Here is a 15,186-nt window from a genome sequence, read left to right as displayed (position 1 = left end):
GCTGTGCTTTCACTCCAGCTCCTAACTTTGGAATATAGAATATAGAATAGAATTTAGAATATAGAATAGAATTTAGAATAGAATTCTAAATTTACCTTCAAAAGATGAATGGCTAAAGAATCTGTGGTACATATACACAATGGAATATTATACATATATATGTATATATGTATATGTATATATAGAGATGAAGTCATGAAATTTTCCTATACATGGATGTACATGGAATCTATTATGCTGAGTGAGATAAGTCAGAGAGAGATAGTTGCAGAATAGTCTCACTTATCTATGGGTTATAAGAAAAATAAAAGACATTTTGCAATAGTTCTCAGGGACAAAAGAGATGAGGGCTGGAAGGTCCAGCTCACAACATGAAGCTCACCACAAATAATGATGAGTGCAGTTAGAGAAATAACTACACTGAGGACTATCATAACAATGTGAATGAATGAGGGAAGTAGAAAGCCTGTCTCGAGTATAGGCAAGAGGTGGGGTGGGGAGAAGGGAGATTTGGTAATGGGAATGTTGCACTGGTGAAGGGGAGTGTTCTTTACTTGACTGAAACCCAACTACAATCATATTTGTAATCAAGGTGTTTAAATAAATATATTAGTAAAAAAAAGAATTCTAAATTTAGAATTTAGAAATAGAACTTAGAATAGAATTTAGAATAAATAAAATTTAGAATAAATAGAATAGAATTTAGAATTAGAATTTAGAATATTCTAAGAATAGAATTTATAATTTAGAATAGAATAGAATTTAGAATTTTAAATAAAATTTAGAATAGAATAAATTTAGAATAAAATTTAAAATTAGAATTTAGAATAGAATAGAATTTAGAATTCTAAATAGAATTTAGAATAGAATTGGGGTCAGAATGATAGTGCGGCAGTCATTTGCGTTGTATGTGGCTGACCTAGGATGGACCTGGATTGATCCCCGGCGTCCCATATGGTTCCCCCAAGCTAGGAGCGATTTCTGATTGCATAGGCAGGAGTAACCCCTGAGTGTCACACTAACCCAAATCAAGGATCAAAGGAATAAACACTCCTTTAACCTAAAAGCTTATACAAATTTTCTGTAATTTTTCTTCTATTAAAATTTTAGTTGGTGGGACTGGAATGATAGCACAGCAGATAGGGCCTTGCATGTGGCTGACCATGGTTTGATCCTTGGCATCCCATATGGTTCCCGAACCAGCCAGCAGTTACTCCTGAGCACTGCAGAGTGTGGCCCCAAAACCAAAAAAAAATTTTTTTTGTTAGAGTATGTGTTTTTCCATCTTATATAAACTTATATGATTATTTAAGTTAAGGTGTTTGTATTTTGTTGAATGTCTTTACATGTAACTTTTCAATTACATTTTTTTTAAAGGTGTAGCCAATTGTGTCTTGGCTCTTGGATTTGAGAAGATGAGTAAAGGATCGCTTTCAGCTGGTGTGAGTCTCCTTTATTATTGTCTTGGAATTACTTTTATAACATTAAGGGGAAAATGTGCCCATTTTACTCCCTTACATCTTTCCTGATAAATAGCAGAAAATACTATTTAACATACTTATTAAATGAGTTGATATAGCCCAAAGACTTACAGGTGAGATTGTATGTAATTGTATATAGATCTTGATATGTTAGAACAGCATACATGATAGAGATAATTTAGCTTTATTGTGGGAATGATGTATTGAGAAGGTAGATAGTTAATTTTAAGGTGATTTATCTATTTAATTAAAAGCCATTCATGTATTTATTTTGCAAAAAATTTAACAAAATAAAGAATATTAATGAAGTGTGTGATTTCTGATTTTGGCAATGGCAAAATTATTTGAACCAGTTTTCCAAATGATCAACGTATTTGAATAGACTGTAAACCTACTAACCCCAAAGCATCAAAGAACCAACGAGAGAGAAGTATTTAGAGAAATTCCAGAGAATGGCGGGGTCGGAGCAATAGCACAGCGGTAGGGCATTTGCCTTGCATGCACTAACCTAGGAGGAACCTCAGTTCGATCCCCCAGTGTCCCATATGGTCCTCTAAGCCAGGAGAAATATCTGAGTGTCACCAGGTGTCGCCCAAAAAACAAACAACAACAACAACAAACCAAAGAAACCTTAGAACTTCCTTAAGGAAGAAAAGAGTCAATGCTAACAGCCTCCCAGAACACATTCCCCACCTTAATCTGGGATCCCAGAGGGGGAAATTCTGTGGATAACAGTGAATCTAAAGTTAAACTTTCCTTCTTTTTTTATATATTGGGGATTACAGGAAGAATTTCTTGGCTTGCAACAGAACAGGGGAGTCAAAAAGAAATGGAGAAAAATAACCCCTAAACTTTCATTGATAATTAGTAAACTATAAACTGTCCCTTTTGTGAAATTATAACCAAATTCTGGGTAAGAAGGGTAGTCAAAGAAACCTCAGAGTATGAATTGAGTCCAAGATGACAATAACCCAAGGCACTTCACAGAGACTTAACTAAAATTTTATTTTATTTAATTATTTTGCTTTGGGTTTCTTTTGGGCCACACTCAGCTGTCCCAGTTATGCATGCAAGTTAAGTGCCTTAATCCCAGTACTAACTTTATATCCCCATGCAAGTTTACTTTTTTTTTTTTTTTTTTGGTTTTTGGGTCACACCCGGCAGTGCTCAGGGGTTATTCCTGGCTCCAGGCTCAGAAATTGCTCCTGGCAGGCACGGGGGACCATATGGGATGCCGGGATTCGAACAGATGACCGCCTGCATGAAAGGCAAACGCTTTACCTCCATGCTATCTCTCCGGCCCCGCAAGTTTACTTTTTGAAGAAATTATTTTCCTTCTAGAAAATTCCAGCCCATGATGGAGATTGAGTTCAAGGCTTCATTTGTGTGAGGGATTACACTCTGCCACTTAGCTATATCCTATATATAATCTCTTTTTAGAGATGGGGGCTTGCCTGGATGGGCTCAGTGTTTACTCCTGGCTCTGCATTCAGAAATCAATTTTGGCAGCCTTAGGGACCATTTGGGGTGCTGGGGATTAAACTAGGGTGGGCTGCTTAAAGCAAATGCCCCACACATTGTGCTGTTGCTCCAGCCCCTGCCCTTTCTTTTCTTTTTTAAAAGTTATTCTCTCTCTCTCTCTCTCTCTCTCTCTCTCTCTCTCTCTCTCTCTCTCTCTCTCTCTGTGTTGGGGGGGTGTCATACCTGGCAATGCTCAGGGATTATTACTAGTTCTGTGCTTAGGAATCATTCTTGGCAGTGCTCAAGGGACCATATGGGATGCCAATGATCAAAACCTAAGTCAGCCACATGCAAGCAAATGCCTTTCCTACCATACTATTGCTCTGGCCCCTTAATTTTAATTTTTTGTTTGTTTGTTTTGGTTTTTGGGTCCTACCTGGTGGTGCTCAGGGGTTACTCCTGGCTCTTTGCTCAGTTATTGCTCCTGGCAGGCTCGGGGGACCATATGGGATGCCGAAATTTGAACCACTGTTTGTCCTGGGTTGGCCACGTACAAGGCAAACACCCTACTGCTGTGCTATTGCTCCAGTCCCCTTAAGTTTAATTTTTTTTTGGGGGGGTCACACCTGGCAGTGCTCAGGGGTTACTCCTGGCTCTATGCTCAGAAATCGCTCCTGGCAGGCACGGGGGACCATATGGGATGCCGGAATTTGAACCACGGACCTTCTGCATGAAAGGCAAACGCCTTACCTCCATGCTATCTCTCCGGCCCCTTAAGTTTAATTTTTAATTTTACCTGATGACCCATTTCAGAACTGGGGGATTGTGGGGCCACTTCAGGAATACTTGGCTCAGTGGTACAAGCCTAACTGGTGCTCAGGCCTGGGAGTGATGCAGCTCTCCTGAGACCCAGTGATGCACAGGAGTTACACTTGGAAGTGTTGGGTGAACCATGTGGCACCAGGGATCAGATTCAGAGCCTCAAGCTTGCTGGGCATGTGCTCTACTATTTCAGCTATTCCCCTCCGCCCCGCCTCTTTAAATTTTGCTTGTGTTTGGCCATACCCAGTGGTGCTCAGGGTTTATTCCTGGCTCTGCACTCAGGATCATTCTTGGTGGGCTTGGGGGACCATACAAGGTGCTGGGGATCAAATCTAGTTGGTGGCATTCAAGGTGACTTGCTGAATTATCTTTACAGCCCTTGGTACTTTTGTTATTATTGTTGTTATGGGGGACTAAAGGAGAGGAGGAGTAGAGTGGTAGTGTGTGTGTGTGTGTGTGTGTGTGTGTGTGTGTGTGTGTGTGTGTGTGTGTAGACAGTGCTCAAACTCAGGGCCTCACAAATTGGAGACCTGTACTGTTACTGTCCTGTATATTAGTATATAGCATTTACCTCTAAGAGCATCTTTCTTAGAACTGCTTTGCTTCACTGTAGATTGCTCTGAAACTGCATTTGTTTCTTAGGGAGACATTTCTGGTTGCAGTGATAGAACAGTGGATAGGGTACTTGCCTTTCATGCACCAATCTGGGTTCAATCCCAGCCCCACGTATGATCTTTGAGCCTAGTAGGTGTGATCCCCAAACACAGAGCCAGGAGTAAGTGCTGTGCACAGCAAGTTGTGGCCCCCAAACAAGACAGAACAAAAAAGAAGAGCTTTAGCTGTATGTTTGCTGCAAGTTTTAGTTTGATATATACCCAGTTTCATTTTTCTGAAAATAGTTTTGATTTCTTCTTTGATATATTGACTATTTATTAATAGGTTGTTTGATCTCCACATATTTGTGAGTTTTTTAATATTTAGTTTCTGGTTTCATACTACTGTGGTTGGGAAAGATGCTTGGTTAAATTTTTTAAGATTTATTTTTGTTTTGGGTTATACTCAGCAGTGCTCAGAGTTGCTCCTGGCTCTGTGCTCAGGGGACTGACTATGTGGTTCTGTGGATCACACCACAGTCATTCACATACAAGTTACAAGCTACTCTATCTCTTTGGCCCAAATGCATTAAGATTTTTTTTTTCATGACCTAGTGTGTGATGTATTTTGGAGGAATATTTCATGGGTAAATAAATAATAAATAATTTATTATATTTATCATATTGAATAAATCATTGAAATTCTTCTGACTCGGTATATTGTTTGTATGGTGAACATTTTCTCAATGATTCCTTGTTTGTAAAAAAGTTTCCCTCAAAAAAAAAAAAAAAAAAAGAAAGTTTCCCCCCTGGAACATGAGAGCTCAGTGGCTGTAGTACCTTCTTCGCATGTGGAAACCCTAGGTTTGATCTTGGGCACTATGCGGTCCCCTGAATACCACACCAGTAGTGAACGAACACTGCCAAACAAAACACAATAAAACAAAGTGTTCCTTACTAAAGACATTCCCTACAAAGTTTTTTTTTCTTGTGTGTGTGTGTGTGTGTGTGTGTTTTTGGGCCATACCCAGTGGTGCTCAGGGGTTACTCCTGGCTCTGTGCTCAGAAATCATTCTTGGCAGGCTTGGAGGACCATATGTGATGCCAGGGATTGAATCCAGGTCAGCCGTATGCAAGACAAATGTTCTACCTGCTGTACTATTGCTCCAGCCCCCTGACAAAGTATTTTCTGACTGATTTTGTTCACATTATCCATATACATTTAGCCTAAGTGCATTTCTTAGTAAATTGTAGTAGTTGAGATATCCATTTTGTCAAGTACTAAATTTTCCTTTCTTTTAGTCTACAGATAAGACTAATCCATTGGATAAACACCTTGAAGTCATGATCAATAAATATGGATTATCTGCAAAACCAATTGCTCCTCAGATGTTTGGGAATGCTGGAAAAGAACACATGAAAAAATATGGTATGTTAATACCTGGGAAGGCTTTTCAGTAGCTCTCTACACGGGATGAGAAAGGTACCAGAAGCAATGCCATAATATATATAGGATACAAGAGTTTTTGAGTTGCGCCCGGGGAGATAGCACAGCAGTGTTTGCCTTGCAAGCAGCCGATCCAGGACCAAAGGTGGTTGGTTCGAATTCCGGTGTCCCATATGGTCCCCCGTGCCTGCCAGGAGCTATTTCTGAGCGGACAGCCAAGAGTAACCCCTGAGCAATGCCAGGTGTGGCCCAAAAACCAAAAAAAAAAAAAAAAAAAAAAAAGTTTCTGAGTTAACATGAAGAAAGTCATGCATAATTTAATCATAAGCTATATCTGCCATCACATGGGAAGTTTCTATAATGCTTTTTTTTTGCGGGGGGTAGTGATGATGGGTATTGAACCCAAGTACTCAAATATCCTTGGCTAATTCTCTGCTACTGAACCCATCACTAACCCAGTTCCTAAAATGCCCTAAAACAAGAAATTGGAAGAGGAACACTAGCATAAGTGTATTCTTTATCGTGGATTATATAGAAACTGAGATTTGACAGTTTTGAATTTGAAATTAAGACTGGAAGCTCTCTCTCAGTAATAGGTTTTTGTAGAGAAACTTCGTTCTTAGTACATGAATATGTTAGACTTCCATCATCATCTGTCATACCATAGTGTTTTATGGTCTTAAATTCCATAGTTGATTATTTTTATTTTGTAAGTAGAAATCCTACTTTTTTTGTGATGGCCCAGAATGGGCCTGCCTTAAAGTAGCAGTGACAAGAGGTGTGTGTGTGTGTGTGTGTGTGTGTGTGTGTGTGTGTGTGTGTGTGTGTGTGTGTGTGTGTGTGTGTTGGGAGCATATGTGTTTTGATATTTGGAGGTCACATACTTGGTTTGGTGCCCGGATCACCGACTTTGGGATAATATGCCAGCTCCTGGGGATATCCTTAGTGCTATGGGCCAGAACCAAACTCTTATTTGCAAAATTCGCCACACCTGGCCTCCTTCTTTACCTTTTTCATTTATACTTTTATCTTCTTTGAATACTTTTATGGGAGGGTTTAATTTGTTATTATTGTTATTTTTCTTTTTCTATAGACAACACCTGATGATGCTTCTAGCTCTCTGGTCAGGAGTTACTCCTGATCATGATCAGGGTACAATATGGGATGCCAGGAATTGAACCTTGGTTGGTTGCATGCAAGGCAAATGCTTTGCCCACTGTACTATTGATCTGGCAATAGGTTTTTAGTTTTGGGGTGATTCCAAGCAGTGATTCCAGGAACAGGGGTCAGTATTTATTTATTTATTTTAAAAGTTACTTTATTGGGGTTTGAATAAAGTTACTTTATTGAAATATGACTCTCGTCATAAAACTCAACTCCTTGGGCCTGGAGAGATAGCACAGCGGCGTTTGCCTTGCAAGCAGCCAATCCAGGACCAAAGGTGGTTGGTTCAAATCTCGGTGTCCCATATGATCCCCCGTGCCTGCCAGGAGCTATTTCTGAGCAGACAGCCAGGAGTAACCCCTAAGCACCGCCGGGTGTGGCCCAAAAACAAACAAAAAAACCCCCAAAAAAACAAACTCACTCCTTTAAAGTGTACAATTCTGTAACTAAACACTTTCTTGGAGTTTGCTGCTGTCACTACCATCTCATTTCATTATACTTGCATTGGGCTGGGGAGATAGTACAGTGAGTAAGGCTCTTGCCTTGCCTCCCACTAGTTCCTATTCTATCTCAGGCACTACCAGGGGTTGCTTCTGAATACAGTGTCAATAGCCCCTGAGCATGATTTGGTGTGGCCCAGTCCTTTGTCCCTGGAAAGAAAACTCAACAACTAAAGGAGTGTCCCCTAAGCTATGGAGAGCATGGTAGCTGAGTGTGTGAGCACAGCAACTTGGTGTGTTACCTAAACAAGCATGCTGTTGAAATGTATGCACATTTCATATTATGAAATGTATGATATGTGCGCCATCCCATCATCCCAACCACTTCATCAACAGCAGTGAAAGGAAGGGGGAGGCAGAAGCAATTTGAAAGAATTCAAATTTTCTTTGATGACCAGCTGGTCTTACATGGGGCATAGTGATCGAACTCGACATCTCTTTCATGCAGGGCACACACCTTGCTGCTGAGCCACTTCCTACTTGCCCCAGTTCTTTTTTTTTTTTGGTGGGTATGTGTATGCTCTGGGGAATACTTTTTGCTTTGTGTTCAAAGGGTTACATCCGGCAGTGCTTGGGGTAGCATGTAGTGTTGGGGAGTGAACTTGAGCTTGCTGTGAGTTGAACACATGCTGCATCCCCGTGGGCTATCTCTTTGGCCCCTGTTCTTACTAAACCCATCTGGGTGACTTTTGGTACACACACACTTTTTTTTCCTTTCTTCTTTTTTTTTTCCCCCTGGTTTTTGGGTCATACCCAGTGGTAGTGGCGCTTAGGGATTATTCCTGGTTCTACAGAAATCTTGGAAATCGCTCCTGGCAGGCTTGGGGACCATTTGGGATGCCCGGAATAGAACCGTCAGTCCTGGATTGGCCGTATGCAAGGCAAATGCCCTACTGCTGTGAGATCTCTCCAGCCCACACAATACTCTTTTTGAAAAATTCTGCCATCCTTTAAATAACATTAGTAATATAACATAAGTAATAACTTAAATAACATAAGTAATAGCACCTGAGCACCATTGAGTGGGGCGCCAACCTCCCCCCAAATCCTCAATAAAAACCTTATCAGCCATATCAGTGGATATTTCCTTCCTTGGCTTTTTTTATATCCAGAGGAGAGTTTGGGACCTCAGTCTGCTCCCTTTTCAGGCACGAACAAATTTACTTCATATTGATAGTTACAACATAAAAGAAGATAGAATTGATCTAAACTTATATCAGAAAAAGTCAATTTGTGATGTTTGTAATACCTCACAATTGTGTTACTGAAGTCATTGAGAATTTACTGGGCTTGGGTCTGGAGGGATAGTACAGCGGCGTTTGCCTTGCAAGCAGCCGATCCAGGACCAAAGGTGGTTGGTTCGAATTCTCGTGTCCCATATGGTCCCCCATGCCTGCCAGGAGCTATTTCTGAGCAGCCAGCCAGGAGCAACCCCTGAGCACCGCAGGGCGTGGCCCAAAACCCCCCCCCCCCAAAAAAAAAATTTACTGGGCTGATTGGGGCTAGTCAAACCTTCTGTGTTACTGTTTTTTTTTTTTTTTTTTTTTGGTTTTGGTTTTGGTTTTTGGGCCACACCCGTTTGACGCTCAGGGGTTACTCCTGGCTATGCGCTCAGAAATCGCCCCTGGCTTGGGGGGACCATTTGGGACGCCGGGGGATCGAACCTCGGTCCGTCCTACGCTACTGCTTGCAAGGCAGACACCTTACCTCTAGCGCCACCTTCCCGGCCCCTGTGTTACTGTTTTTGCTCATTGAGCTTGGTGATCTTCTATGCAATATTATCAAAAGATCTACCGTGACATTCTGGGCTGACAGTGCTATAAAATTTGGAGTTGTCATGTAGTTGTGTTTGTGGTTGTGTGGTCTAAGAGCTATGGAGCTGGAAGACTTTGGTGTCTTGGCAGCTTGATGATTTTCAGTTACACAATTGACATATTTCTATATCAGAGGGTGCCCTCTGACTACAAGCAGGAAGGAGAATCTGCTCACCCCGTTCCAAGAAGTATCCAGAGTTTTTGACCTCAACCAAGTCTAACTGGGCAGATTTGGTGGCCTCAGGTTCTTTGGGACATTAGTTGTGGATCTGGGCCACTTCTCTGGCAAGATCTGTAGGGGAGAGTTTGAAGCCATTTGATACTCCTTTGTCTTTAAAAAAATTAATTTTTTTCCTTTTTCAAATTTTGTTTCATTATGGTACTTGCTTTTGTCTTCTGGACATTCCTATAAAAAAAAAAAAAGCAAAAGCAAATGGTAGGGGCCAGAACAATAGTACAGTGGGTAGAGTCTTTGCTTTGCATGTGACTGACACAGATTCAGTCCCTGATATCCCCCCATATGGTCTCCTGAGTACCACCTGGAGTGCTCTCTGAATGCAGAGCCACGAGTAAGTCTGAGCACAGCCAAGTATTACCCCAAAACCAAAAAAATGTAAATAGTATACTGCTGTGTCAGGTTTACTCCTATACTGGTTATCAATGGATCCTCAAAGAGCTCCCAGAATGAGAAATTAATTCCCCTTCCCCTATCCCCTTGGAAGGAGAAGTGATCTTGGTAATATTTATCCATGGCAAATAATCCACACAGACAGGAGGGTAAAATGGCAAGAAGGTCGGATGCAGAATCCTTTGCCAGCCTGCCAGAGCTCCAAAACTCCGGAGCCTACTAGTTAGCTGCCCCAAAAGGCCCTGTGCACCTTCCTCAAAAACTATTAGGCTCTCAACTGCGCCCCCACCTGGAAGGTCTTAGATGGGACAACAGGCAGAGATAAGGATATTATAGGAAAATATTATTTTGTTTTTATTTTTATTTATTTTATTTTTTTTTAGTTTTTGGGCCACACCCGGCGACACTCAGGGATTACTCCTGGATATCTGCTCAGAAATAGCTCTTGGCAGGCACAGGGTACCATATGGGATGCCGGGATTCGAACCAACCACCTTAGGTCCTGGATCGGCTGCTTGCAAGGCAAATGCCCCTGTGCTATCTCTCCGCCCCCTTATAGGGAAATATTATAAAAAGTCTCCATATATAACAGTATAATTTTTTCCCTTTCTTATCATAAGGAAAGAGAAGGGTAGGTCCAGGAGATGGTGACTTAGAAATTTCTGTTAATTTAGGGGCACTGAGGAGTTGGAGCAATAGCACAATAGGGCGTTTGCCTTGCATGTGGCCAACCAAGGATGAATCCAGGCTTGATCCCCACTATCCCATTGGTCCCCCGAGCCTGCCAGGAGCAATTTCTGAGTGCAGAGCTAGGAGTGATCCCTGTGTGTCAATGGGTGTAGCCCAAAAACAAACAAACAAACAAACAAAAAAATAAATTTAGGGGCATTAGGATGTTATAGAAAATTCTTTGAAGTGGTTTATTTTTTCCCTCTGGCTCCTTTGGACCCTGTTCTTACCCATCTGGGTGACTCCTGGTATACACAGACACATTCTTTTTTTTTTTTTTTTTTTTTTTGGTTTTTGGGTCACACCCGGCGGTGCTCAGGGGTTACTCCTGGCTGTCTGCTCAGAAATAGCTCCTGGCAGGCACGGGGGACCATATGGGACACCGGATTCGAACCAACCACCTTAGGTTCTGGATCGGCTGCTTGCAAGGCAAGCATCGCTGTGCTATCTCTCCGGGCCCACACATTCTTATAGACTTTTTTTTCCCCTTCTAGAGAAACCTTTGTCTCTATCTCTCCCCCACTTCTTTACCCCCTCCTTCCCTCCTTTCTCTTTCTCTCTCATTTTGTGCCATTCCCAGCTGCCTCAGAACTTACCCTAGGCTCTGCAACCAGAGATTCTTCCTGGTGTGGATTGGGGGAACTATACAGAGGCTGGGCTTTATCACGTGCAAGTCAAGGCAAATGTTCTACCCCATAGTGCTATCACTCCAACCCCAGCTATGGTCTCTTGAACATGTGTAATCTTCTCTCTCTCTCTCTCTCTGTGTCTCTCTCTCTCTCTCTCTCTCTCTCTCTCTCTCTCCCCCCCCCACCCCCTGTTTATTTATTGGCCACATCGGCAGCACTTGGGTTACTTTTAGCTTTGCACTCAGAAATCGCTCCTGGCTCAGGAGGCCATATGGGATGCTGGGGATTGAACCTGTGACTATCCTGGGTCAGCTGCGTGCAAGACAAATGTCCTACCACCATGCTACCACTCTGGCCCCTCAAATTTCTCTTAAGTAAAATTTTTAAACAATCTTTGTTAGGTACTGTGATTTATACTACTGCTAATTATAGTTTCATGCATATATCATTCCAACTAAATACATTTAAAAAATAAAATTAACTTAATTTACTTAAAACAAAAACAAGGGGCCAGAGAGATAGCACAGTGGTAGGGCATTTGCCTTAGCCGGAGAAGGACAGTTCGAATTCCGGTATCCCATATGGTTACACGTGCCTGCCAGGAGTGATTTCTGAACGTAAAGCCAGGAGTAACCCCTGAGCACTGCCGGGTGTGACCCACCCCCCCCAAATAAAAAGAAAAGAAAACAAAACTAAAACAAAACAAAATCTATTGCAATCTGGCTTTATTTTCTATTTTGTGACATAAAATCAAGTTATCTTAAATAAAATAGGTCAGTATGAATTAAAGTCAAATGCTTCTGAGTTGATTCAAGTATAAATATAAAGAAATATTTGTGTAAGAATCAGGGTTGACATTTTCTTTTTCTTTTCTTTTTTTTTTTTGATTTTTGGGCCACACCCGGCAGTGCTCAGGAGTTACTCCTGGCCGTCTGCTCAGAAACAGCTCCTAGCAGGCACGGGGGACCATATGGGACACTGGGATTTGAACCAACCACCTTAGGTCCTGGATCGGCTGCTTGCAAGGCAAACACCGCTGTGCTATCTCTCTGGGCCCAGAGTTGACATTTTCTTTTTTGGTTTTTGGGTCACACCCGGCACTCAGGGGTTACTCCTGGCTGTCTGCTCAGAAATAGCTCCTAGCAGGCATGGGGGACCATATGGGACACCGGGATTCGAACCAACCACCTTTGGTCCTGAATCGGCTGCTTGCAAGGCAAACACCGCTGTGCTATCTCTCCGGGCCCCAGAGTTGACATTTTCAACACTGGTATTTGTGCAAGTGAAATGCAGAACAGGCTAATGAGCGCTCTGGCAATGTTAGTTAATAAATAACAGAAAACTTGCCCACCAATACATATTTGCTTTCTCTGCAGGAACAAAAGAAGAACATTTTGCAAAAATTGGATGGAAAAATCATAAACATTCAGTTAACAATCCGTACGTATTCTAAGACACGAAATTATGAAAGCCTGACTTTTTCTGCTATGTAAGATGCAACTTTATTCTTGAAAATCAAATGTGCGACCTCAGAGATATTAACTAGAATAGTCTCCCCCCCCCATTTCATATATAATGTTTTCATTTGGGGGCCAGGAAAAGAACACAAAGAACTGGAGTATATGCCTGACATACATGAGGTCTTGAATTTCTTGCTTAGCCTCTCCTAGCCCCCTGAGCTGGCCCCAAGCAGCATTGTAGCTCTGACCTGAGCATTGAGTAGCTGGGCGATGTTCATGCTGAGTAGCCCCCGATTCCTTGAGCACATGTGGGATGCACAAAAAAATAAAATAAAATAAAAATAATAAGCAAACAGGCTTGTGGTCCGGGTGGAATAAGGATGTGACTTAGAGGTCGGACATGGTTGGGTTTAATCCCCTGCATCATCCCAGAGAGAAAAAAAGCAGAAAAAAGACTTGATCCCAACTCAATATTTGTTTGTTTGTTTGTTTTTGGGCCAACCCCAATCCCAGCAGCGCTCAGGAGTTACTCCTGGCTCTTTGCTCAGAAATTGCTCCTGGCAGGCTTGGGGGACTATATGGGATGCCGGGAATTAAACCTGGGCCCATCCCAAGTCAGCAGCTTGCAAGGCAAACGCCCTACTGCTGTGCTATCACTCCGGCCCCCCCAACTCAATTTTTGATGACTTTGCAGTTTTGGTTTTTAACCCATTTATATTTAGAATAATGTTTAAAATTAATAACTCAGGAAAAAACTTCAGGGGATGGAGAGATAGTACAGTGGATAATGTGCTTGCTTTGCACATGGGTAACTGGGATTCAATCCCCTGCACTCCATATAGCCCCTAAGCACTGCCAAGAGAGATTATGCTGAGTGCAGAGTAAACTGAGCACTGCCAGGTTTAGCTCAAAAAAAAAAAAAAAATCAGTGATTGGTATTAAGATAGTGTTAGGAGGGCTGGAGAGATAGCACAGTGGGTAGATTGTTTGCCTTGCACGTGGCTTACTCAGGATAAATCTGAGTTCGATTCCCAGCATCTCATATGACCTGCTGAGCCTGCCAGGAATGATTTCTGAGGCAGGAGTAACCCTTGTGTGCAGGGTTTTTGGGCCACAAAAACAAACAAACAAAAAAAAGGGTATTATTAGGAGCCAAGGATTCAGAGGAATGGTAGGGAACAGGCATTACATGTGAAATCCTGTTTGAATGCCTTGTGTCCTATGTACCTGCCCACCTTCAGCACCATCAGGTCTGGTCCTGCTGCGCCTTGGTGGCCCTTGGCCAATGCCCAACCAAGCATTGCCAGTCCTTTCTCTTTTCAAAAAAGATCTTATTGGGATGCATTGCCATTTCTTTTCTTTTCTTTTTAAATCTGCCATTTTACAGTGGTTACCTTCATTATGAGATAGCTAAAGTAGATATGTTTTTCTTTCTTTTTTTTAAAATATATATAAAATACTTAAGCACCATGATTACAAGCATGATTGTAGTTGATTTTCAGTCATGCATTGCCATTTCTAATGAGTGATATTTATTGTAATAATCTTAGTTGGAAAAGCATTTTAAATCATTCCTAACATTTCCCTCATTGTTTTTGGCTTTTGGGCCACACCCATTGGGGTTCAGGGGTTATTCCTGGCTCTCTCCTCAGAAATCACTCCTGGCAGGCAAGGGGGACCATATGGGATGCCGGGATTTGAACAGTAGTTGGTCCTGGGTCGGCCACTTGCAAGGCAAATGCCCTACCATTGTGCTGTCTCTCTGGCCCCCAGTTTTCCTCATTTTTTTTGATCAAGTAAAATGTGAAATACATACAGGTAGTCAGTGTAATTATATTAAATTATTTGCACTCTTTTAATAATATACTTTAGTTGGTATCATTAATTTTTACTCTGGTAAAATAGTACAGTTGTTTGAATCTTAAAATATAATCTGAAAGACTGGAGTGATAGTACAGTGGGTAGGATGTTTTTGCCTTGCAGAAGTCAACTGGGTTTGATTCCCCAGAATTCCATATGGTACCTCAAACACTGCCAGGAGTAAACACTGAGTAGTTTCGAGTGTGGCCCCAAAACAAAACAAACAAAAAAAAATCCTTATGCGGGGCCGGGCGGTGGCGCTGGAGGTAAGGTGTCTGCCTTGCCTGCGCTAGCTAGGACGGACCTCGGTTCGATCCCCCGGCGTCCCATATGGTCCCCCAAGAAGCCAGGAGCAACTTCTGAGTGCATAGCCAGGAGTAACCCCTGAGCGTCACAGGGTGTGGCCCAAAAACCAAAAAAAAAAAAAAAAAAAAAATCCTTATGCTTTCTGGACTAGAAAGATAGTACAGTTGAGGCTGGAGAGATAGCACAGTGGCATTTGACTTGCAGGCAACTGATTCAGGACCTAAGGTGGTTGGTTCGAATCCCGGCGTCCCATATGGTCCCCGTGCCTGCCAGGAGCTATTTCTGAGCAGAT

At 42.0% G+C, this 15,186-nt stretch overlaps 1 protein-coding gene across 1 annotated transcript in view; it reads left to right on the top strand.

The window, feature by feature from the left end:
* The window catches only part of SCP2 (sterol carrier protein 2), an 86,738-nt gene that overhangs the window by 19,643 nt on the left and 51,909 nt on the right, over positions 1 to 15,186 (top strand). Inside the window, exons 5-7 of the mRNA XM_049774781.1 lie at positions 1,378 to 1,442; positions 5,660 to 5,786; positions 12,645 to 12,708. Coding sequence (XP_049630738.1) covers positions 1,378 to 1,442; positions 5,660 to 5,786; positions 12,645 to 12,708 — 256 coding nt within the window. The remainder of the gene's footprint in view (positions 1 to 1,377; positions 1,443 to 5,659; positions 5,787 to 12,644; positions 12,709 to 15,186) is intronic.

This window comes from Suncus etruscus, chromosome 6 (assembly GCF_024139225.1).
Source record: "Suncus etruscus isolate mSunEtr1 chromosome 6, mSunEtr1.pri.cur, whole genome shotgun sequence".
Lineage (NCBI taxonomy): Eukaryota > Metazoa > Chordata > Mammalia > Eulipotyphla > Soricidae > Suncus > Suncus etruscus.
This window is presented reverse-complemented; position numbering and strand designations above follow the sequence as displayed.